Source organism: Cetorhinus maximus, chromosome 15 (genome assembly GCF_964194155.1).
Source record: "Cetorhinus maximus chromosome 15, sCetMax3.hap1.1, whole genome shotgun sequence".
Classification (NCBI taxonomy): domain Eukaryota; kingdom Metazoa; phylum Chordata; class Chondrichthyes; order Lamniformes; family Cetorhinidae; genus Cetorhinus; species Cetorhinus maximus.
The window spans coordinates 22,568,816-22,594,617 of NC_135893.1; the positions used below are offsets into that span (position 1 = coordinate 22,568,816).

The following is a 25,802-nucleotide window of genomic DNA, read 5'->3' on the forward strand; positions in this document are numbered from 1 at the left end:
TTTTGTACCGATTTGTCCAATGACTGAATGAGTAAAGGTGGCGCCTGGGCATAGTACTAAACTCCACACCAGATGGTTACTTCCCCTGCTCTGTGCCGAGTTAGCTGATCTTAGGGAGGGCAGGAATAGGGTTGCAACAATTGACTTAAAGCGTAAGGGGTAGGGAGGGAGAAAGATGACAGCCAGGGTTGATCACTATTGAGTGATCACAGTTCAGAAAGATGTTGGTCGAGGACAGGATCAGTCTGGTCTTGCACAAAGAATGGCCACAAGGTACTGGAGGGCGGATGGTACCAGTGGAACCTGACTCTAACAAAGACAAAAGGGAAGAAAATTGAAAAGAAGAATGCAACTGTGCTAAACACCAAGTTCTATAAATTGATGAATACACAATCTTGGTCAGTGCCATTTCACTGGAATCTCCCTATGAAAAGCTGATGTTACAAAATCACACTCTGGGTTCAGAACCTCATCTGTCAAAAGAATATATAATACATAATCCAGGCATACACTCTATACAATTTCCCATCCATTAAAAGAAAGAAAAAAGTGTATGTGGCCCTATAGTGGGTGAGGCTCAACCTCAGGAGTGTGATTTCATAAAATTACTCCCATTGTGGGAAATAACATTTTCAGTAAAGAGAGATATCACAAGTGCAGAAGATAATTTAAAAATTCTGGCTAGTAACAGCAACTACACAAAGGATGGGTAAAATCAGGGAAATACCCAACAAGAGAAAACCACAAATCTTGGAAACTTGAAAAAACCTAAGATGCTAGAACTTTACTCAGTCAGTGTCTGAGAGAAAGAACAGGTTGGTCCAGAAATAGAGGGCACATGGAGGCACAGGATATTTTCCCAGAGAATGTGGGGTCGAGGAGTGGGAGTGGGGGGTGTGGTTTCTGGGACTTGAGAGTCCAGGGGAAACTACTTACCTTCCTGGTTGAGTCTAAACATCTATTCCCTTTGCTTGGTTTTCCTAAGTGGAGCTGGTGCTGTCATGGGCTGCCTCAGGGCAAACCATTCTTGGAGAGGTAGTCAAATAGGTGATAGGCTCCTTACTACATAGGCAAAAGGCCAGCTGCCTGCTTCAGGTGTGACTAAAGCATGTTTTTTGTTCTTGCCCAATGTGGCAGACAGTGCACTTATGAGCACATTTCCTGACCACCATAACGGGGTCTAAGTAATCTGACTAGCATCCAAAAAAGGTGGGCAGACCAATTTTTAGGAATTTCTCTCTTAGGCTGTGTCTTACCTAGATGCTGTCTTTTGCCTAGATGCTTAACAACATGCCGTGCCAGTTCCAGTAATTCTTGCTTTTATTTCAGATTCTGCTCTCTTGCTGTGACAGAATATACAGGCAGCAAGCCAGCTATAAATAAATCTAAACTTATAACATTTAATAAATACATTAAATACAGTTTATATTAGTTGCATCAGGTACTGGTACACAGCAACCAAACAGAGCAAAGTTGTTTCAGTAAGGTGCAGAGTACATTATTTCAGTTCACTGGTTAACATTTATAGTTCAAGTCTGTTAGTACCTCATCTAATCTAGTAAACATTAACTGTATATCTGAACCCTGCTTTGTAGAAATTCCTCTGCAACTTTTAACCCAGTCTCTTGCAATTGGGATTACAAAAACTTCACAGTTAACTTATAAGTTTTGGTTGCAAAATGCTCCTCAATACCTTGAAGGAAGTCAACAGTGTTGCACCAGACCATATAGATCTGAAGGTTCAATCCCTGCTCTGTTCTAAAATCAAATCTCAGCATGCACAGTAGATTGGAGGTTGGGGAAATAGGTTCATAAATGGTTTCAACACTTTGCACTGAGGAATTGGGAGGGTAAAAACTCTGCCAGGTTCGGACTCCTGATCACCATGCAGTCACTGCCCCTGGAAAGTGTATGTAATGTGCCTCTGGACATCAGATGAGGTGTCCCAACAGCAACTAAAAAAGTTGCTGACATGCTGCTGGGACTCCCACATTTGGGTGATGGCTTTCAGTTCTAGGACTTCAGCAAAAGTTATCATATTTAGGAACGGATAGAGAAAATGGAGGTGAGAAGATGGCTGAGAAGTGCATTAGGCAGCAAAGTAAAGGTTCAAAATAACTAACTCGTTACACTTGACTTCAGAAAAGTCTGATACCTGCACTTAATTGAGGGCGAGCTTTTCATTCTCTCTTCGCAGCAGTGTCTTTGGGAGGAGAGGACTGAGACATCTTTTCCTTCCTTTCCTCCAAAACATTGTGGCAAAATATACAATGCACAAGTCAATGATAGATTCTCATACCAGAGGAAGAGAAGGAAGGTAGGGTCAGAGCAACTAAACTGAGGTACAGTACAATAATTCAAGTATTATGCAAGTTTTATAGTGAAAACAATGACTCAGACTCCTTCATATTATGAGTATCCGTCCAGTTTTGAATTCCACTCACTCACCAACTCCCTCATTTGTTACTGCGCAATTTTTAAAAAATTTTTAAATTTTCTATCCAGGCAACAGAAGGTTTGTGTGAACACAGCTTTTTAGCCTGTTGATTCACCTGGTCCTTTTGCTTCACTTTACATGGCTCTTTGCATCACAGATCTAAATAACAAGACTGAGAAAATATTCTGGAAAAATAAAATAGAGCTGTATATACCTGCTCTATCCAAATGTGGCTCAGGTGCATTTCAGCATAAAATTCTACCAGCAGAACTACAGGATATCAGTGAAGCTCAGGCCAACAGGGCACATAGTATCGTTGCAGAATCCCTTCAAGCAACCTGTCCATCCATAGGTTAAGTCTGTTGAGCAGTTGCTTGGTCCGTTTCACAGATGAATTGGAGCTGCGTGGAGATTGATGTGGGCTGTTTGTTTCCATTGCAGTAGCTCCCTCATCTGGCCCATTCCTACCTCGTGTTGATTCCAAGCCATTTCGTGTGCTGCTGTTCTCAGTTCCATTACAGAGTTCGGGTTTGAACAGGCAGAAGTACTTCCGGTGTCCATTTAATGCCAACACGTAGCCAATGTAATTCTGATTATGGTAACTTTCATCTTGTGCACTGGAAATTCGAGCAGGATCCTGGGCAAATTCTAACAGATCTGCCAGCCACCTGCGGTGTTTTGATAAATTTAAAAAGGAGAAGTGTAGTGATTTGTTCCTGGTGCAAAATTAAGAAGAAAATATTTAGTTTAGTAAGTGCACTGAGCTTAATTAGCTTTTTAATTAACAAAATATAGATAGCCTCCAAAATAAAAAATTAGAAATTGTTGAACATTTAACCAAGATCTGATGGCACCTGCAAAGAGAAGAACAAGGTTAGTGCTTCATCGACCCCTTATAAAATTGATCTTCAGGAAGCTGACAGGTCTGCTGTATATTTCCATCATTTTCTGTTATTATAGATCCATAGCTGAACACATTTAACTCTTTCAACAGTCTTTTCAATCAGTAGCTTCAGTAAACAAAATATTACAAATATATGGTTAATGATCCTTTGCAGAATTTTGATTTTTTTTCTGTCTAAACAGAGAAAACTTACATTTAAGGTTATTGATGAGGATCCGGAGATTCTGTAGGATATTAGATGATATACCTTTACTATTGCCATCATTATTCTTTTAATTAGGTTTTACCACTATCTGTGATTATGTAACATAGTATACTTTAAGGACTGGACCTGGGATCTTCTAATGTGCACAGCTCAGTACTGCAGCAGCATTTCCCAGCAGAGTTTCCATGTGATTTCCCCCCACACCCCATACTGCACTCACCAGGTAACAGGATAGACCTCGTGTGCAAAGTTCTGAATTAAAACATTCTTTGTAGCATCAGTAACTACAACCAGCACATTGATGTTTCCAGGCATTAGCCGCACAAGGTTGCTAGTATAGTTGACGTAAGTCAGTTCCGTCACTTCGACAAAACTCTGCTCCGGGGACCTATTGGAGTAAAGTAGGATTCATTATCTAACTGGTAGAGTCTTCTTCACTCTTCAGGTCTGACATATCCTTCACATACAGCTTGAGTAATCCCTGTCTGTCAATAGGTTTCAAGAACAAATGCCATGAAGGATGATGTCCCTTAAGACTTCCGATTTTCAATGTTGCTGGGTCAAAATCATGGGACTCCCTCCCTAACAGCATTAAGGGAATAACTTCATCAGGCAGGCTGCAGTGGTTCAATGCGGCAGCTCAACATGACTTGCAATTAGGGAGGGGCAATAAACGCTGGCTTTGCAAGTGACACCCATGAATGAATATACAAAAAAAAGAGTTGCATGTGTGATTTTCTTCTCTTCTATGCCACATACAAATTCATCCATTTAGTTTCTCCACCCCACCCCCAATATTCTTCATGTGTAAACCTAGAAAAGGGGCGTCAACAGGTTAGTCAACTAAGGTGGGTGTCGAGCCCGAACTTGTTCCCATCTGACACTTAAGCAAGAGCCAATGAACAGCATGAGGTACATATATAATATACATCACTGTGCACCCTTACTTGTGCATACATGTCTCAGCTTTGAAATGGCCAGAGCAGTGTGTGACTCTATAGGGTGCAACTTAGGAGACAATATTGAATGTATCTGATTCTGAGTGCTAGGTTGGGTATAATGAGGTGAATAGTCCCAAGTGCTGCATGTCGGAGACTGACAGTAAAACATGCAAGTGAATTGTAGAGGTTAACTGTTCAGACAGTTGTACCTTGAACTCCTGCTGGTGTTGATTTGCTGCTTCTTTGATGCTTCCTGAACCTTATCTGTTGCTGGTTCTTTTTCTTTCTCAGACTCAGACCTGCTCTCCAGGTCATTCGGTTCCCTGAAATTTTGAAAAGAAATTAAAGGGATTTGCAGAAACCATTCTTCTCCATACCAGGAGTGTACTTCTCCGCTTCCCAGATTGCATTATGTTTTGCTATTTAGTCTCGACTCCCATGTGCAACAGCACAGCGATCAACTAGTATGTACAAATAATATACCCTGCATCAAGTGCACTTGTCAAACCTCAATATGTTGCACATGCATTGAACACGTCACAATTGCAGCAGGTTGGCTCAAAAATCATCTTAATGAAACAGCAACAAAGTACACCTGGAGAACCGTAAAACAACAGCTTGATTTATACAGTGCCTTTAAAAGTACAAAACGTCGCAAGGAACTTCAGAGGTGTGATCAGCCATTAATGGGTGTTAAGTCAATGGGGAGGATTTATCAGGAGGGGTGACCAAAAACTTGGTCAAACAGGTGGGTTTTAAGGAGTCTTACAGAAGGAGGAGGAGGTAGAGAAGTTCACAAAGGGAATGCGACAATGTGGGACCGAGACAGCTGAAGGCATAACCACCATGGGATGCACAAAAGGCCTGATTCAGAGGAGCACAAGAACTTGACAGGCAGGAGAAGACCAGCCGGTCCATCAAGCCTGCTCCATGGACAGAGAAATTCAGGCAAAGTTAGTAGAAGTTATTGAGCTTAGGGACTTAAGGCCATGAAGGATGGAACTTTTAAATTGGAGGGGTTGTGGGGGGTTCCACATCCAATACAGTCAGCAAGGAAAGGTTGATGGGTGAGCAGGACTTGGTGTGGTATGAGGCTGACCACGAGAACATATAAATAGTAGAGGTAGTCAAGTCTTGTGGTGTCATAGTTTTGGATGTAGATGGTCAATAGTATGGATGGAGGCAAGTGATGTAGGCAGTTTTTGTGATAGACAGGATACGGAGATGAAAATTAAGCTCAGAGTCTCAGTCAAAAACAACACCTAGTTTGCAAACAGCCTGCTTCAACACAAAACCGTGGCTCGAGGAGTGGCATGGAACCAGTGGAAAGGGTACAGGGTTTGTGGCAGGAGTTGACTCATTCAAGGCTGGATGGTAGTGGGCAAGTAGTCTGAAAACATTTCCAATCTGCTGTAGTAATTCAAGTTTTCTGCATCTAATCATTGTCAGGTAGGTGACAGAGTTCAGAGAATGCACAGCAACAACACTCCAGAGTTCAGAGCACAGGCAGTGCTAACACTAACAAGTTCAGACAGGAAGAGCTGAGGCCACATTGAAAGTTGAACACAAGGATAATAATTTTAAAATCAAGGTGTTGCTGGACCAGGAGGAAATGTAGCTGAGTGAGCACAGGGGTGATGGTGAACAGGACTTGTTCTGAGTTAGGATATGGGCAACTGTACTTTGGATGAGCTCAAGTTTATGGGTGCGGGGAGGAGGGTGCAGGGGGGCGGCGGTGAAATATGGGATGCTGGCTAGGAACATTGGAATGGCTGAGTCTAGAGGTTGATATGGCTAAATGCAAACATATTAGTGTGATTCTGCAACATATATTTGACAGGCAATCCCATCTACTACATTGAAAGTGCAGTTTTCAGCAATTTAGGCTACGTTATGAGATTTCTATCTATGGAAGCACTAACTGTTGCCATTATACAAGTGACAACAACTCTTATACCGTACTCCTAATATCAGTTGGTGGCTAAATTGGTTTCCTGGCCTGCCCCAGTTGTCAGGGTTTTCCTCAGTTCATGTCTCTGTTTCCAGACTCCTCCAATTGTACCATCAAAATCACCATGAGAAAAGAGACATCCCACACTGCCAGCATGTGAAATCAATGCGCGTGAATAATTAATCTTTAACAGCCCAGGCCCTTGAGATCTTGTTCCTGGAATCCTCAGCAGACAGCTCTTGCTTTTGTCACCTGTGGGGACAGATATCTTTTCAAAGTTGCCTGCCAGCTCCTACTGCTTTAGGATCCACCCAGTAATATCTGCTGTGTTAGTAAAAGCACGTCTCTAAATGGGTATATCTGAGCCGCTGCTCAAGTAAACAAGATATCCCACGTTAAAAAAAAAATCACGGGCACAAAGCTTAGACTCGTCAAAACGAAGTTTGGGACTTGGAACATCAGGACCCACATGGACAACTCCAACAGTGACACGCCTGAGCACCACACCATCACATTGCCATCACAGCTCGGGAACTCAGAAGACTCAACATCGATATTGCCACCCTAAGTGCGATCAGACTCTTCACACACCACCTGCCCCACAAGTGGCAGAGTCTGCAGATGACACATTGGACTTATCAGCCATCTCAGAATCCATCGAACTAGAGTGGAAGCAAGTCATCCTTGATCCTGAGGGGCTGCCCAAGAAGCAGAAACAAGGTGATAGAACAGAATGGGGGGACCAGGTACAGGAAGGATCCTTCTGGAGGCACCAGGTTACTCAAATTCTTCTTTCTCTATGCATTCAGCACCTTTGAGGAATGCGAAGTAGAACCAACTGTACATCATAAGATTGAGTATCACAGTAGTTCCCTGTGCCTCATCAAAAACTGACTGTTGCCATTGTAAAGGCTTTACTATGATTCTCTCAGAATTTTGACCCTTGTCCACCTAGGGGTGAGTGACAACCTTTGGAAGTGTCATGCATAAAGATACAAATAGAACTCAGAGGAGATAGAAAACCGGTTCTGCGGCAAAACAGGGGAGCAAGGCAGGAGCTACTTCCCTGGATTAGGGATGACCAAACAGGCAAGCAGGTCAATGATATAGTTTTGAGGAGGCGCCAAACTGAGAAGCCAGACCCAACCTATAGAAAGCTGCATGGTACCAATTTGTGCCAATTGTTGTAAACCTGGAGCCAGACATGGCATATTAGCCACATGATCTGTAAAAACTCTTACCAATCTCCCCTGATTGCTTCGGGAGTGAGGCATCCACACTGAGCAGCCTCCCAACTCACTTTGACTCTGAAAACACTCCACCCCAGCCCAACTCAGCAATTGACTTGTGGCCTCCCAAACATGTGACTCCATGAATAGTCACTTCAATTCTACGTGAGAGTGCTGTGCCATCTAATGACATCAGTTGACACAGACATGCCAGACCTTCTGAGAAATCAACTTGTTGTTCATAGTCAAAGGCATGATCCAGGTCTAAGGGATGGGGGTGTTGGGAGAGAAAGAGAGAACGTGATCCATCCCCCGCCTGGATCATGCTCTCCCTCTCTTCCCCAACCTCCCCTTCCCCCAAAAGCAGGATCACATTCCCGCTCGTTCTCTCCCCACCACTGTGTCTGCTTCCTACAAGCTTCTGCTCTACCCTGCTCTCTCTTGCCCCCAAACCCTACTCCCTCTGTTCTCTCACTTCCCTGCCTTGTCCTCTGCTCCCTCATTGCACTTAATGCTGAGGATATGACAGGTCAGGCCTCATTTATTACCAGGCATCACTTGGATATTAGTCCACCACATATTTTACATCCACTTTTGCATCTCCCCCACCAAAAAAAAATCAACACACAGCAGCTCCATCAACATCACTAAGAGACAAGACAGGTTCATGTTTTGGCCAGAGGCGTTTCCTCAGACTTCCAGTTCTTCACTCAAAACATGAAACTGTTTTCTCTTTCAAATTCTAATGGGCCTGCCTATTTTTTTCTTGTAAATCTATGATATGAAACTGCACGTTTCTTACCCAAAGGCTTGAATGACGAATGCTCCAAACAGAATGAAAACCACAGAGAAAAGTAGAGAAATCAAAGGCATCATTTCCCTCCTGAGATAGAAAAAGAAAGTTAGCACAGTTCACTCATTTGCTGGGTAATAAAACAACAAACATGTATTAACAGTGGAAACATACTGACTGGTTGATGCAAAGGAGCTTTAACACTATTATTGAGCAACAAGGAACAGCTATAATAATCCAAAAATACAATATTCAGCTTATAAATGAGCCAAATCCTTTGGGTGTGACAGCAGTGAATATTTTGGGCAAGTGAAAGCAAATTTTTTAACGTGATAAAGAAACATCAGACTCAACCCACTGCTTTCAACAATAGCAGCAAAGCCCTGGTACACAACAGCAGGGCAATTCCAGCACAGGACAATAGCACTGATTCCAGCCGGGGAATGCCATGACAACCCCTGCATGGAACAACAGGGCAGTCACAGCAGCACTAATGCTAGCCAGGAATAACAGTGCAACCCCACCATGAAATACTAGGTCTATCCCCAGCAGCACTGATCCTAGCACTAAACAGCCAAAAGCATTAAACTTGACAAAAACACTGTTTCTGCAAAGTATACTGCAGAACCTTAAACCCATTTTCTTACTTTAAAATTAAACCGGTTACTTTATAAAAAAAAATTAGAACCAAGATTAAGACTGGACAGTGAATTTGGAAGGAATATAATAGAAGTGGTCAATTAGGAAATAGCAGTTAGATTAAACCAAGCTTGAATTTTAAAGCTGAAGAGGACAAATATGAAAATGAATCAGAAACTAGTGGGAGTCAGTTTGGTTCTCAAGAAGATCCACCACCTATTGTACCAACTTCAGATAAAGGTAGTGATGGAGTGACTGGGCAAAATACAGGGTCAATTCCACTTTATTAAGATGGCTTAGGGAAAGGAAATCAACCATGATCCTTTTGAAGACTTTGACTCCTGACTGTGATAAAAGTTCATAGGCTCTGGGTGCCCAATAATAACTTGCTTAACTGGCAATTATTCATGTGTGAACCTTGACAGTGGGTATCATCATATTGCTCACAACCTGTCTCCTCTTTGAGACTCCAATTAGCAACAACAACTTGTATTTACATGGCACCTTCTATATATAAAAAGTCCCAAACTGCTTCACAGGAGTGTTATAAAGCAAACTTTGACACTGAGGTACATAAGGAAACATTAGGACAGATGACCAAAAGCTTGCTCAAAGAGGTAGGTTTGAGGACAGACTTAAAGAATGAAAGAGAGGTAGAGGAGTAGAGGGGTAGAGGGGTTTAGGGAGGAAATTCCAGAGCCTTGACAGCTGAAGGCACATCCAGTAACTGTGGAGCAATTAAAATCAGGGATACTCAAGAGGACAGAATTAGAGGAACACAGGTATCTCAGGGAGTTGTGGGGCCAGAGGGATGAGGCCTTGGAGGAATGCGAAACAAGGATGAGAATTTTAAAATTGAAGCATTACCAGACTGAGAGCCAAATATAGATCAGCAATCACAGGGGTGAAGGCTATACAGGATTTGGTGCAAGTTATGACATGGGAAACAGAATTTTTGATAACCTCAAGTTTATAGAAGGTAGAAAGTGGGAGACCTGCCAGGTCTGTGTTGGAATAGTCAATTCTAGAGGGAACAAAGGCTCTAACAAAGACTTGCTGTGCACTTCCAGCATTTTCTGTTATTTCAGATTTCTAGAATTTGAAGGTTTGATTTTAGATCTACATTAACTTTCTCACAGCTCCCTGTTGTCTAGTCAATTTCTGACAGCTTGTGTCTCTAGATGTCAGGGTATAACAAGCCACATTAGTGATGACTGGCATTGACACCAGGTACATACCAGTTTTGAGTGAACCCAGATTCCCAGATTTGAGATGCATAATCTGTTATGGCATGCAGCCAGCGAAGGAGGAACATCTGCAGAAACAGCATTGGGTTCAAATTTTATATGACAGCTCAGCACGAACTAAAACTACAACTTCTTGGTGCACGGGCATGCAAAAGTCATCCCGAAGCTACAATAGCAGCTTATATTTGGAGCTTTGTCACACCTGAACACGAACACTCCAACTTGATGAATTACCATAGTTATGGTCAGTGTGCTAAATGTATCCCATTAATTGATGAATCAAATTGAAACTAAAAAATCTTAAACTGAACTTTCTAAGTAAATGTACCCTTATTCTGATTTTCAAACAGAACAATATACTCATACATGTTTAGGTGCTTAGTGTATTTTTTTGTTTCCCTGATAGGAGATAACTAATCCTAAAACTTGTACCATCAGGAATGATAGTAGTTAAATAAAAATGTTTTCAGCAAGATAATCCTAAACTTCTCGCGCTTACTATAGTTCAATAATTGAATTTATAACATATTGGATAGAACACTGTACTCATTAAGATGAGCACTTTTGAGGATTTTCACTTGCTCGCTCTCTCTCCCTCTCTCCCTCTTTGTACTGGTTTCTATTTATAGGTCAACAAACACTGATACTTCAAAATTATCCAATAGTTTCTCCCATTTACTTCATTCCTGTTGCACAATTTTAAATCTCACAATCCAACATAATTAACTGGGAAACAAACAGCAATGGACTGAGGAGAAGCACAATGAAGAACAGCTGCTTATCAATCCTCCATTGAATTAAATGCAAACATCATCTGTTTATATATAAATTATCAGTTAACAAGTGAAATGATGAAAGTCATATCATCACATTTTCCTGAAGGATTCTGAGAAGTGAACATCTCCCAAAGGACCGCATGGAAAGCATTCTTACATTCAGTGCTACAGTTATGGTTGCCAACCCTCCCAGACTGCCTAGAAGTCTCCTGGACATTGCTGCCGGTGACCCGGGAGAAAAGCGTTCCAGTTCCCAACGCTGCATCCTTGATAGCCCAAACTTGGGGCATGTGTAAAATCTATTGAATGTTCATGTGACTGCACTTTTAAAGGGAGGTGAAACAAATCCTCTAACTCATTTGGACCTAGTAATATAAACTCAATACTTCTAATGCATTTCTATACATATTTGTTATGTTGCATCTATTCTGAAATCTCACAATTTTAAAGACAATGGGGTCTTTCATGAAGGAAAGCTATAGCTTCTTTCAATTTCTTACTGCTGGCTCATGTCCCAATGGTGTCCTGCAGGCAATGGTCAGATGAACTTTAAAACCGGAATAATTTGGTAAAGTGGATCTTCCTGTCCACCTCCATTTTCCCTCTATCTTCATTCCTGGTACTGGGCTAAATGTAGCCGGTAAAAGCACTGTACCAACAGCAGCATGTTCCTCCTATATTTGAAATGCACCTCCCCACACCTGAACATACGTTTAAACATTCAGCTGCCTGTTTTGTGATGATGCCACGATAGAACGGACAGACATCATGATAATTAAATTGTGCCTGGGAAGCAGCCAATTTGTCAAGAGCAACCTGTTCATTCATATCCTTTAGAACAGAAATTGCTACCACTCTCCCTATGACATGTAGTGTAAATTTGAGAGATCAGTAATCAAACCATTGAAGTAACTCTTCGAGTAAACAATTAGGAAACTCTTTCGAGTTATCAACAGTCACAGATTGCAACTCTTTCGAGTACAATCACAGTTCTTGGTTTCTGGGAGTGGGACATGAACCCACAACCCTCTGATTCAAAGGCGAGGGTGCTATGAACTGAGCCACAGCTGACACCTCCAAACCATTGAAGTAGATGCAATAACATTTGCAAACTGCAGCGATCAGGTGCCTACATGTCAACTAATAGAAGCTCCGGGAATTGGTCCAACCACTGCTGGCAAGCCTGGCTACAGCTCAGTTACCCAACCATCTGGGAATCTTAAGGATCATCAGTTTTACCTGGCAGTAGAATCTGGCTCATTACTTCCACACTAACCCAACTCAAAAATTGATGATACAAAGATAGTGTCTCCTCATTTTGCTCGTTTTCTTGCCCCAACAACTTATGATAACCACAAATAATGTATCAGAAACTAACTCAACTATTCATGTGGGTAATAATAAAAATACTTACTGGTGCAAATTCATCATTTAGCTCAGGTAGCACAACATCATACGAAAGCAATGTGTGGTCTCCCATTCCTAATAACTGATTCAGCTCATTAAATAGTTCCATTTTGTCATCCTCATTCCCATTCCATCCATTTTCAAGTAGTTTATAGAATACTTTCCCTGGAGTGCTGCTTTGCTGTAGAATGACAATCTATTCAACAGATTTTTTGGAAAAAAGAAACATTGAGCTTTTTTTAAAAAACATATGACTTCTGTAAAGTGCAATGCATGGAGTGCAGTGAAATACAGGCAAAGGATATCAAAGAAGGAGATACTCCTTCACCAATGCCATTTTCAGAGCTAGCAGCTCTGTGACTGATCTAAGACAAAGAGACTAAAGATCTCCTGTAGTGCCTTTATTATTTAATTCAGTTGTGATGATTTCTGCTTAGTAGACATAAACTGATAAACTCCATATTGGGCAAGGGTTTGTAACAGGAGCAATGACATGATTCTACAAAATTTGTATTGGTTAAGAGGTGAAGCTTAGAAAGTTCGGAAACCTCATTACAAAATGGTGGCATGATTAAATTTTCCGATATTTTGAAGGGAAGAACCAAGCTTGGAATTTGGAAGGACTTCTATACTGGACCAGAGGATCATGTAACACAAGAAACAAGTGGCTAAGTAGCTTCTCACACAGGAATTGTGAACTGATGGAAGAAAGTGCAGTATTCAAGTTATTTGAACAGTCCCGTTGAATGATTCCATTTCTTGGAGTAATTTACATTACCAACAGTGACTACATTTCAAATGTACTTTGCTGACTGTGAAGCGTTTTGGGACATCCTAAGGATGTGAGAAGTGCTATAAAAGTGCAAGTTCTTTCACTCAGCCTTGACAAAAAAGGGTTTTAGATTTAGTTTTGGAGTTTACGCACACTGCCTAAAAAACCTCAAGAGATTGGCTGAGTGTAAAATAAGCTCAGAGGGTTGAATGACCTCTATTTATTCTTTGGAGCACATTCATTTCTACCATTTCAAGCTAATTTGTACCATTCAACAAACAAGCTTCACCTTCATCAGTGAAATGGTTCAAGCCTACCCTCGGGCAAACGTGAAAAATACATTTTGGCAAAATATCAGTGTCTACTCATAAACCTACTTCAAATAGAAGAGACCCTTTATTCTCTGTAGTGAATATTAGTTTTACAATGTGTCCTCCAGCAAAATAATGTTGTGATAGACGATTTACAGGACAAACTTAAAAACAAAAGGTTACTGATTTATAGGGATATACAGGTACTATTGCTGTTATTAGAGGACAAAATGTTTTAAGTATTTCTGTGACATTCTTTCATTCATCGTTTTCAATTTATTTTAAACAAACCACGTCTCTGTGCTGACAGAGGAAACCCAGACAAATAAATTGTGCTCATCTGCTGCGTCACTGCTAATTATTTTTCGCTTATGATCAAATATAAAATGCGAGGAGTTCACTCCTCAGTGGAGAGTTAATTTTATGCTTGTAGTTAGGTACTCTGTAAAGAGTAGTGGCCCATGCAGAAGGAAATGACAAACATGCAACCATGTATCAAACAGTAACTCAAGCGTCGAAGTGGACACAATAAAGGTTGTTCTTTCTACTTACATTTGGTGTAGGGCTGTTTCTCAGTGTTGGCGGGAGCAAGGCATTAACAAATGCTTGTTGACGTTCTGGATAGATATAAACAAATCTCAGATACTCTTTAGTATTCACAGAGGCAAAGGAGACAAAGGAGTGGTATGGAGCCTGCAACCCATCTTTCTCTCGAATGATTAGCAGGACACAGTATCTAGAGAAATATACAAGTCAAATCACGCATATATCACCAACCATTATGGAGCCTGGACAGGACTACCAAATGAAAATTTAACTGACATGAAATGAGATAAATAAACCAAGTACACAAAATGAATACATTCCTTGAAAATTTTAACAGGTGTGGCAAATCAAACAGTTATTTGCATCAGTAATTCATTTGTCATCTAGGCATTCATCAGCAATGCTAGTTAAGGGGAAGGTTCTCAAGATAGAAGCAGTGAGATCAAATAAGCAGAGCAGGTGTCCCAAAGACTGGATGATACTTGATGCCAGATGCCCTTGAAATCAGCATACACCAATGCCAAGTTGGAGTGCAATTTTCCACTAAATTGAGGAGGATGAATCTATTACTTTCTGTATCAAACCACAAATACCTGGTCTGCATTGGCACAGAAAGTCTACGATGCTGACGATACTGATTTACATGTAGAGTGGGTTCCTGGACTTCCTGTTGGTACTGATTTACTTGTGGGTTGCCTGCGCTCCTTGCTGCTGTATATCAGATTTTTTTTGTTTCCCTGGTGCGCTGACTCTTGCTGTGCTATAGTTCCACAGGAGCGGAATGTCATCTGATACTTTTCTTAAGTAGCAATTCTTCACGTGTGAGTGCTGACACTGAGTATTGGTAGGCTGGTTAACCAGTAGGACATCACAGCCAACCACAATTTCGTTCTCACCTGTTGTTCACACGGTTGCACTTTTCAGCTGGTAACATGGGGATGACAATCAGCCATAGAAGCCACTGCTGATTCTTACTCTCTTGTCTATGCCCTTACTACCGCCATGGTTGAGCTCAATTAACTTAGAACAGGTTTGGCACAGATCAAATCTTGCCCTTCTGGTCTCTATGGCTCAGTATTATCTTCCACCACCAAGGAAACTGGGGAGCTTTCAATACCAGAATCTAAAAGGATGGTTGCTCATTACAAAAATAGAATACTCCTTGTTGTACAGAAAACCTGGCAGATTTGTTGTATTTCATCAATGACACCTTGGGGATAAAGTTAACTACCTCCATTCACTATAAATGTTTTCAGAAGTCTTTGAAGTCTGAATTGTAGCTTGGTAATAGCTGCACTTCAATCTTGCTCATCCCCTCCAGCACAACCAAGAAACGCACAGGATTAGTCACTTTTCCTACAAAATCAGGGATAAGGTTTTCCCTCCGGGTTTCTGAGCTCCGCAGTCCGGCTAAAATGTGGGTCAGAAGCACTCACTGTTTAGTAAACACCCAATTAAGAACGGCAGGCATATTCTTGAAGCTGGAGGGCCAATCAGCCCTCCAGCTTGAAAGCAGAAGCAGGATGCTGAGGCAGATAAGTGAGGGAGAGGGCACTTCAAAATGGCAGCACCCTCTCTCCAGCTTTTTTTGATTTAAAATAAAAATTGGCCTTTACAACCAGGCCATCACTGTGGGGTAGGGCAACAGCGACAGACTACCTTACCCTTTTGTAAGGTAGTCTGTGGCAGCTGCTGCACTCAGGCAGGCAGGGCCAGCATGGAATGCTGATCCCCCCAGTCTGCCACTGGGAGGCCACTTTCAGGCTACTAAACTAGCCCTTGCCCTTCCAGGAACCAGGAGGTCGACTGGAAAATCCAAGTCATCTTCCATTAACAGGCTTAATAGGCCCTTGAAAAAACTCAGCAGGTCTGGCAGCATCGGCAGAGAAGAAAAGAGTTTACGTTTCGAGTCCTCATGACCCTTCAACAGAACTGAGTAATATTAGGAGACGGGTGAAATATAAGCTGGTTTAAGGTGGGCGGGGGGGGGGGGGGGGGGGGGGGGGGTTGTAGGGACAAGCAAGCAGTGATAGGAGCAGATAATCAAAAGATGTCACAGACAAAAGGAACAAAGGAGGTGTTGAAGGTGGTGATATTATCTAAACGAATGTGCTAATTAAGAATGGATGGCAGGACACTCAAGGTATAGCTCTAGTGGGGGTGGGGTGGAAAGACTGACAGGGCATTAAAGGTATAGATTTAGGAATAATGGGAATAGGTGGGAAAAGATAAATCTATATAAATTATTAGAAAAAACAAAAGGGAGGGGGAAGAAACGGAAAGGGGGTGGGGATGGAGGAGGGAGTTCAAGATCTAAAGTTGTTGAATTCAATATTCAGTCCGGAAGGCTGTAAAGTGCCTAGTCGGAAGATGAGGTGCTGTTCCTCCAGTTTGCGTTGGGCTTCACTGGAACAATACAGCAAGCCAAGGACAGACATGTGGGCAAGAGAGCAGGGTGGAGTGTTAAAATGGCAAGCGACAGGGAGGTTTGGGTCTTTCTTGTGGACAGACTGCAGGTGTTCTGCAAAGCGGTCGCCCAGTTTACGTTTGGTCTCTCCAATGTAGAGGAGACCGCATTGGGAGCAACGAATGCAGTCAACTAAGTTAGGGGAAATGCAAGTAAAATGCTGCTTCACTTGAAGGAGTGTTTGGGCCCTTGGACGGTGAGGAGAGAGGAAGTGAAGGGGTAGGTGTTTCATTTTCTGCGTGGGCATGGGGAGGTGCCATAGGTGGGGGTTGAGGAGTAAGGGGTGATGGAGGAGTGGACCAGGGTGTCCTGGAGGGAACGATCCCTACGGAATGCCGCCGGGGGGGGGGGGTGAAGGGAAGATGTGTTTGGTGGTGGCATCATGCTGGAGTTGGCAGAAATGGCGGAGGATGATCCTTTGAATGCGGAGGCTGGTGGGGTGATAAGTGAGGACAAGGGGGACCCTATCATGTTTCTGGGAGGGAGGAGAAGGAGTGAGGGCGGATGCGCGGGAGATGGACCGGACACGGTTGAGGGCCCTGTCAACGACCGTGGGTGGAAAACCTCGGTTAAGGAAGGAGGAGGACATGTCAGAGGAACTGTTTTTGAAGGTAGCATCATCAGAACAGATGCGACGGAGGCGAAGGAACTGAGAGAATGGGATGGAATGTTCCACGTGCCCCATACTTTACATTCCTTGTTCCAGTCCTACTCCGGCCCCCTCCCATAACTCTTTCTCCGGTACATCGATGATTACTTCGGTGCTGCTTCATGCTCTCGTCGGGACCTGGAAAAATTAATTTTGCTTCCAATCTCCACCCCTCCATCATTTTCACATGGTCCATCTCTGATACTTCCCTTCCCTTCCTTGACCTCCCTGTCTCAATTTCTGGTGATAGACTGTCCACCAATATCTATTACAAGCCTACCGACTCCCACAGCTACCTCTACTACAGCTCCTCACACCCCGCTTCCTGCAAGGACTCCATCCCATTCTCTCAGTTCCTTCGCCTCCGTCGCCCAAACACTCCTTCAAGTGAAGCAGCATTTTACTTGCATTTCCCCTAACTTAGTTTACTGCATTCGTTGCTCCCAATGCGGTCTCCTCTACATTGGAGAGACCAAACGTAAACTGGGCGACCGCTTTGCAGAACACCTGCAGTCTGTCCACAAGAAAGACCCAAACCTCCCTGTCGCTTGCCATTTTAACACTCCACCCTGTTCTCTTGCCTACATGTCTGTCCTTGGCTTGCTGTATTGTTCCAGTGAAGCCCAACGCAAACTGGAGGAACAGCACCTCATTTTCCGACTAGGCACTTTACAGCCTTCCGGACTGAATATTGAATTCAACAACTTTAGATCTTGAACTCCCTCCTCCATCCCCACCCCCTTTCCGTTTCTTCCCCCTCCCTTTTGTTTTTTCTAATAATTTATATAGATTTTTCTTTTCCCACCTATTTCCATTATTCCTAAATCTATACCTTTAATGCCCTGTCAGTCTTTCCACCCCACCCCCACTAGAGCTATACCTTGAGTGTCCTGCCATCCATTCTTAATTAGCACATTCGTTTGGATAATATCACCACCTTCAACACCTCTTTGTTCCTTTTGTCTGTGACATCTTTTGATTATCTGTTCCTATCACTGCTTGCTTGTCCCTACAACCACCACCGCCCTCAACTTCTCTCCCCCCACCTTAAACCAGCTTATATTTCACCCCTCTCCTAATATTACTCAGTTCTGTTGAAGGGTCATGAGGACTCGAAACGTCAACTCTTTTCTTCTCTGCCGATGCTGCCAGACCTGCTGAGTTTTTCCAGGTAATTCTGTTTTTGTTTTGGATTGCCAGCATCCGCATTAGTTTTTTGTTTTTATTAATAGGCCCTTAACTGGTTAGACTAGCTAAACCTGCCCCTCATCCTGCCTGTGAAAAATTGCTTGGAAGCGAGGTGGAGCCAGGGAACCAGCACACAGATCGGCATTGCAATTCTTCGCACACTGTCGATCCGTTCTCGGTGGAGGGTGAAAAATCAAGCCTCAAGTGTCAGTTGTGGTTCAGTGGGTAGCACTCTCACCTCAGAGTTAGGAGGTTGTGGGTTCAAGTCCCACTCCAGTGACTTGAACACAATTTCTAGGCTGACACCTTAGTTCATTAGTGAGGGAGTCCTGCGCTGTCAGAGGTGCCATCTTTCAGATGAAATGTTAAACGAGGCTGCATCTACCTTCTCAGGTGTAATCCCATGGTACTATTTCAAAAGGAGAGCAGGGACGTTCTCCCTGGTGTCCTGGCCAATATTTATTCCTCAATCAACATCACAAAGACAGATTATCTGGTTATTATCACATTGTTGCTTGGCGGCCTTTATTGTATGCAAAATGTGTCCCTTCGTTTTATACATTACCTCAGTGACTACATTTCAAATAAAGTACTTAATTGGCTGTAAAGCAATTCAGCACATCCTGAAGTTGTGAAAGTTGCTACAGAAATACAAATCTTTCCCTTTTCTTTAACTGTAAGATCCAACTAGCATTATGCAAATTTATGCAACCTACTTAGTGGCCAATATCAAAAGAAACTTATAAATTGCTGCAAGATCAGTCAGTTACCTTTTCTGACGACGGTATTGTTTCGGAGGGCACAACTGCTGGAAAAGTTTCTGGTTTGTAAGACGAGGAGCCAGTAGGAATTTGTGACCAGAAATAAATTCATCTATTATTTGTTTCTTCAATCCTTTGGCCTGTAAGAGATCATTCAAAACATCAATTACTTCCCTAGCACCAAGAACACAGATGTAGCTGGTTTTTTTTAAAAAAAAACAATTCATCCTCACTACCCTTTCATCCCAGTCCCTGCTGATTCTTGCTGGACTGCCGTTCACAGTCACTTTGTGCTACCTAGCCATTTTCCTTCTGTAAGCTTAGATAGGGATAGTGAGTGTCAACAAGTCACTCAAGCATAGAAAAGGGGGCAGGGATGGCTCATACATAAAGACCGGCCACATGGGTGAGATACCAGAGGAAGTTGAGACCAGTAGGGTTACATTCCAGTGAGTGTCAGTATTTCAGGAGAGGAAAGAAAAAAATGGTGAAAATAAATTAGGAACTTTCGTTTTCGGTGACAGCATATTCATTGGATGTGGCGGTGGAAGCAAAAATTCTTTTTAGACTATTGTTGAGGCAAAGTCTGGGACTATTCTTAGCCCTTGCTATACAATCCCAGAGAAAGCTGCATCATTCTCCGTCAATATCATTCCCCACCTTGAATAAAAATACTCAAACAAAAATAAACAGATACAATACATACCTGAATTATATCAGCTGCGTTGTCTACATTCTCCTTAAAAATCATTATGGTAGGGGTGTAACCACTTATACTGTAATGAGCCAGGATTTCCTCAGTCATCTCTGTCCCAGTCTTCACAGAACCAAACTTAACATAATCTTTGAACTGGAATGCAATCAGCTTTGGAAAAAAAAGTGTATGTCAGAATAGCAACTTAATCATTTCCCACAGTCTCTGTCTGCATTAACCCAATCAGTTAATTGCACTTAAAAAAACATTGTGGCAACAGCTTGCAGACATTCATACTATATTCCTTCATCTTAGGCACTGGAGGTCAAGAATTTGCAGGGTACACCAAATGTCCCACGCTGTAGGATGGAAATATGAAACGTGAGGGACTAAAGACCCAGCAGCTGTAATTGCAATAATTTGTATTTAAATATGAAAAATTCTATTACATAACAATTTTCCAAAGTAACACCTCAATTTATTTAGAGAAAAGAAGCATGTTTTAAAACTAAAACATGGCATATGTTCATTTTTAAAAAAATATGTGCTTTAGGGAAGAAAAGATTTCCAGTGCCTGGAGATCAGTTGTTAAAGTTTTATATAGTTCATTGACAATGGTCATCATTTAAATACTTGATTTTTTTCAGTTATGTTTACTACAGTGGCTCTGATAATATTGCTGCAACAAGTTTCTTTAATATCAGCTGCTCTCAATAATGCCAGCACCTCTATCAAAAGTGAAAGAACAATTCAGAGTGGAGATGTTTTGTGCTTAAAATAAAAATCGAGACAAAGAAAAGCTGTTTCCAATGGCTGATGGTAAAAGGACTAGGAGGCATAGATTTAAGGTTTGGACGAGAGATGCAGGGGGAATACGAGGAAGAACTTATTTACGTGGCGATTGGTAATGATCTGAACTTGCTGCCTACGAGGGTGGTGGAAGCAGAAACAATGATTTTAAAAACGTGATTGAAAGGCACTTGAGAGAAAAAAAAACTTGAAGGGCTGCAGAGATAGAGCAGGGGAATAGGACTGACTGGATTGCTACACAGAGAGCCATCATGAACTCATTGGGCCAAATGGTCTCCTTCTGTGCCATAATGATTCTATATTTTGATTTTTTATTACAAGGAAGTTAACAGGAAAACCATTAAAACAATTCACAGATTCTGGTGAACTCTTGGCACAGATGAAAGCAATATATAACTGCACATTATATGCTGCAATTCACAACAACCAGTTTAAGATGCATTACCTTATACAACAGTGGCACTGCAGACTTCTGGTGAAATATTAATACACGTGGCTTGTTGTCTTGCTCCCACGCAGACAAGAAATGTACATAATTCTTGTTGGTTACCTAAAAATGTAATACAATTATCTAGTTACACTTTTAAATCCCAGGAGACTGTAGCCCATTTTTCCATTACCCACTCTAGAGACCTGAGCACACAACACAAGCTGCACTTCTGCACAGCACCGTTGGAGTTGCCTTCTTACAGATGAGATGTTAAACCAAAGCCTCTCTCTCAACTAGACATAGCACCATGGGAGCCTCTATTTGAAGAAAAGCAGGGGAGTTATCCTGGTATCCTAGTTGATATTCATTACTCAATCAGTACAGCCAAAACAGATTACCCTGTCATTAATTCATTCCTTTTTAATGGGACCTCGCTGTGCCATGTTTCCTACAACAAAGACTATAATACATTGTTTGCAATGTGCTTTGTGAAACCGAGGTTATGAAAGGTGTTATATAAGTACAAGTCAGCCTTTATTTTTTTTTCAAACACTGCGCAAAGCTAACTTGAATAACCTTGGCATCCGCATCAATTGAACAAATCCCCAGTGTACTTTCGATTGGCTTCATATCAGACCATACCTTTTTAGTAAAAGATTTATGTATCTTTGGAGAATGTATGATTATAGGTCACATATAGGTCGCATAGTTCGAATGACCTTTGAACAATTGCAACAGTTTGTCAGAATTCCTTGATTGTTTCAGTACATTTTGTAATACGTTAGCAGCTGACGATATTTTAATTTATTTGGGTAATTTCCCCCTCCTCCCAGATCATCCCTTCATTCTTAATGCTTCCTTTTGGTCATTTTGCCACAACATCTTTTCTCATTACTATGTATCCTTTTTATTAATAAATAGATGCAGCCTAAAAATGTACTAACGATGGGATGAGGAGACTAGAGAATTTTGTCTTACGACCCACTCCTTAAGGGATCCCATAGACATAAAATATTGCGCACACTTGGCGAAAGCATAAAAGACTACACCAGACATTAATTCAAGTCAAGGCAAACATGTCACACATGTATCAAAAGGATTACTGCCCTGACAATTTGGAACATTTCAATAAAATTTTACATTAATGCACTTAAGAAAATGAGTGAGCCCTTGCCTTGCCCAGGCTGAGGATTATTTAACTACACACCTGCTGCAAAAGGTTGCTTGGCAGAAGATTTTCCACAAATTGTCTCAAGTTTTCTCGAACCACAGTGGTTTTGAAGAATGTTACTCTTCCATTGATGACTCCAACTATTGCCGGATGCTGATACACCCCGAGGTGAGTTAGCAGGCGACGCTCATACCCTGAATCTATGACTCCAATTCCAAGGCCTGAAAGGAAATCAAACAACAGATCATTTATTTCCTGCCATTCCGTGAACACTGCCAAGATTCCATGACTCCTGTCCCTCTAATTTACTCTTTTCCCATCAGAAAGCATTGATCATTGCTGGGCTACAGTCCCACAGGCTCTGGCAGTCCTCTCACACTTTATCCAAGTAGCCATTCTTCACATGATCCTGGACAATGAGCATCATTCATCATGGAGGCATCAGGGTTCAGTCTGTTCTGCCTCATCCAACGTCTGTACTAAACTGATTGAACTCCTCTATAGCTCAGAGCCACAGAAACCAACTGCAGTATCCAACAGACACCAGTTAACTGAGACCACAGATTGTATCGAAGCTCTTTCTGATTCATACATCAGGACACCTCACTGGACATTGCATTCACACATTAAGCCATCCAAAGTGCTGTTCAGCTTTGAAGAATTTCCCCTTCAAACATAAGCTTTGTAATAAATTATTTTGAGACAGACATACCCAGAGGTTCGAACTCCTGCACCACCTCCTTCCAGATTGGCTCAATGTGAACACAACTGAAACACCAATCGGATGTCACTTTGATGAGATACGGTTTCTTGTAACTATCTGGCACAACCTCAGTCATGTACTGCGAGAAATGCAGTAGGTACTTATCATCAAATGAGTCACGGGCAGAATTAAACTGGAATTGAAAAAAGGAGTCATCGAAGAAGAAGCTGTCATATTTATGGAAACTCCGGAAATGGTGCTGTGGATGTTGGAGATTCCCTGGCTGTCCATCAGCATTTCCATACTTATCAAAATTCGACCTCCTCTCCTCATTTGAAAGAATCTAAAGCAGGAAAAGAGTCATCAGTTAGTGCATTGAGCAGAGCTTTCACTGTAACTTCATGTGATGCAGTGGTGTAATAATGACACCCAAAATACAGACTGGGGACTACTTGTGCCCAGCATCTTCCCACTGTGACCCTCAAAAAACTATGCAAACATACATACGAGCATATGAACTAGGAGCAGGAGTAGGCCACTTGACCCTTCAAACCTTTTCTGCCATTCAATAAGATCATGGTTGATCTGACTGTAACCTCCTGCCTAACCTCCGATAATCTTGCACCCCCTTGTTAATCAAGAATCTATCTAGCTCTGCTTTAAAAATATTCAAAGGCCCTGCTTGCACTGTCCTTTGAGGAAGAGAGTTCCAAAGACTTATGACCCTCAAAGAAAAAAAATCTCCTCATCTGTCTTCAGTAAGCAACCCCTTATTTTTGAACCATGACTCCTAGCTCTGGATTCTTCCACAAGAGGAAACATCCTCTCCACATCCAACCTGTCAAGACCCGTAAGGATCTTAAAGATTTTGATCAAGTCACCTCTTACTCTTCTAAATTCCAGTGGATACAAGCCTAACCTGTCCAACCATTCATCATAAGACAACCTGTCCATTCCTGGTATTAGCCTAGTAAACCTTCTCTGAACTTCTAACGCATTTACACCTTTCCTTAAATAAGGAAACCAATACTGTACCCAGTACAGCTGAATTCATAAGTTTATAAAGTTGCATAAAGGTCACAATGTAAAAAAAAACCCAAAAATAAAAAAGATATATATTAATGATGTGGTTAAGGTGTACATGACATAATTTCAAAGTTTGTTAATGACCAGAAACTCAAATATAGCAAACAATGAAGAGGATAATAACAGACTTCAGGAGGGCATAGATGGACCGTTGAAATGGGCAATCACTTGGCAAATGAAATTTAATGCAGAAAAGTGTGAAGGAATACATTTTGTTAGGAAGAATGAGAAAAGGCAAAACAATTTTATAGCAGGTGCAGGAAGAGAGGAAGGGAACGTATGTACACAAATCCCTGAAGGTGCAGGACAAGTTGAGAAGCCTGTTCACAGAATCACACAGTGAAGAGGCCCTTCGGCCCATCGAGTCTGCACCAACACGTGAGAAGCACCTGACCTACCTACCTAATCCCATTTACCAGCACTTGGCCCATAGCCTTGAATGTTATAACATGCCAAGTGCTCATCCAGGTACTTTTTAAAGGATGTGAGGCAACCCACCTCCACCATCCTCCCAGGCAGCGCATTCCAGACCATCACCACCCTCTGGGTAAAAGTGTTTTTCCTCACATCCCCCCTAAACCTCCTGCCCCTCACCTTGAACTTGTGTCCCATTGTGACTGACCCTTCAACTAAGGGGAACAGCTGCTCCCTATCCACCCTGTCCATGCCCCTCATAATCTTGTACACCTCAATCAGGTCGCCCCTCAGTCTTCCCTGCTCCAACAAAAACAACCCAAGTCTATCCAACCTCTCTTCATAACTTAAATGTTTCATCCCAGGCAACATCCTGGTGAATCTCCTCTACACCCGCTCCAGTGCAATCACATCCTTCCAATAATGCGGCGCCCAGAACTGCACACAGTACTCCAGCTGTGGCCTCACCAAGGTTCTATACAACTCCAACATGATCTCCCTACTTTTGTAATCTATGCCTTGATTGATAAAGGCAAGTGTCCCATATGCCTTTTTTACCACCCCACTAACATGCCCCTCAGCCTTCAGAGATCTATGGACACACGCGCCAAGGTCCCTTTGTTCCTCAGAACTTCCTAGTGTCATGCCGTTCATTGAATGCTTCCTTGTCAAATTACTCCTTCCAAAGTGTATCACCTCACACTTTTCAGGGTTAAATTCAATCTGCCACTTATCTGCCCATTTGACCATCCTGTCTATATCTTCCTGTAGCCCAAGACACTCAACCTCACTGTTAACCACCCGGCCAATCTTTGTGTCATCCGCAAACTTACTAATTCTACCCCCCACATAGTCATCTATGTCGTTTATATAAATGACAAATAATAGGGGACCCAGCACAGATCCCTGTGGTACGCCACTGGACACTGGCTTCCAGTCACTAAAGCATCCTTCTGTCATCACCCTCTGTCTCCTACAACTAAGCCAATTTTGAATCCACCTCATCAAATTACCCTGTATCTCATGTGCATTTGCCTTCTTTATAAGTCTCCCATGTGGGACCTTGTCAAAGGCTTTGCTGAAATCTATATAAACTACATCAACTGCACTACCCTCATCTACACACCTGGTCACCTCCTCAAAAAATTCAATCAAATTTGTTAGGCATGACCTCCCTATGACAAAGCCATGCTGACTATCCCTGATTATACCTTGCCTCTCCAAGTGGAGATAGATTCTCTCCTTCAGAATTTTCTTCAATAGTTTCCCTA

The 25,802-nt window shown here is 42.1% G+C and overlaps 1 protein-coding gene across 3 annotated transcripts in view; it reads right to left on the minus strand.

Moving 5' to 3' along the window:
• Positions 1-1,302: 1,302 nt before the first annotated feature.
• The window catches only part of dnajc16 (DnaJ (Hsp40) homolog, subfamily C, member 16), a 35,693-nt gene continuing 11,193 nt past the window's right edge, over positions 1,303-25,802 (minus strand). For all 3 annotated transcript variants that reach the window (XM_078558065.1, XM_078558064.1, XM_078558066.1), the window contains 12 exons: positions 23,041-23,374; positions 22,365-22,549; positions 21,173-21,277; positions 19,930-20,088; positions 19,233-19,363; positions 14,165-14,348; positions 12,537-12,725; positions 10,338-10,414; positions 8,470-8,550; positions 4,697-4,810; positions 3,767-3,934; positions 1,303-3,153 (listed from right to left, as the gene is read on the minus strand). In XM_078558065.1, the coding sequence (XP_078414191.1) occupies positions 2,718-3,153; positions 3,767-3,934; positions 4,697-4,810; positions 8,470-8,550; positions 10,338-10,414; positions 12,537-12,725; positions 14,165-14,348; positions 19,233-19,363; positions 19,930-20,088; positions 21,173-21,277; positions 22,365-22,549; positions 23,041-23,374 (2,163 nt within the window). In that variant the 3' untranslated portion in view covers positions 1,303-2,717. The remainder of the gene's footprint in view (positions 3,154-3,766; positions 3,935-4,696; positions 4,811-8,469; positions 8,551-10,337; positions 10,415-12,536; positions 12,726-14,164; positions 14,349-19,232; positions 19,364-19,929; positions 20,089-21,172; positions 21,278-22,364; positions 22,550-23,040; positions 23,375-25,802) is intronic.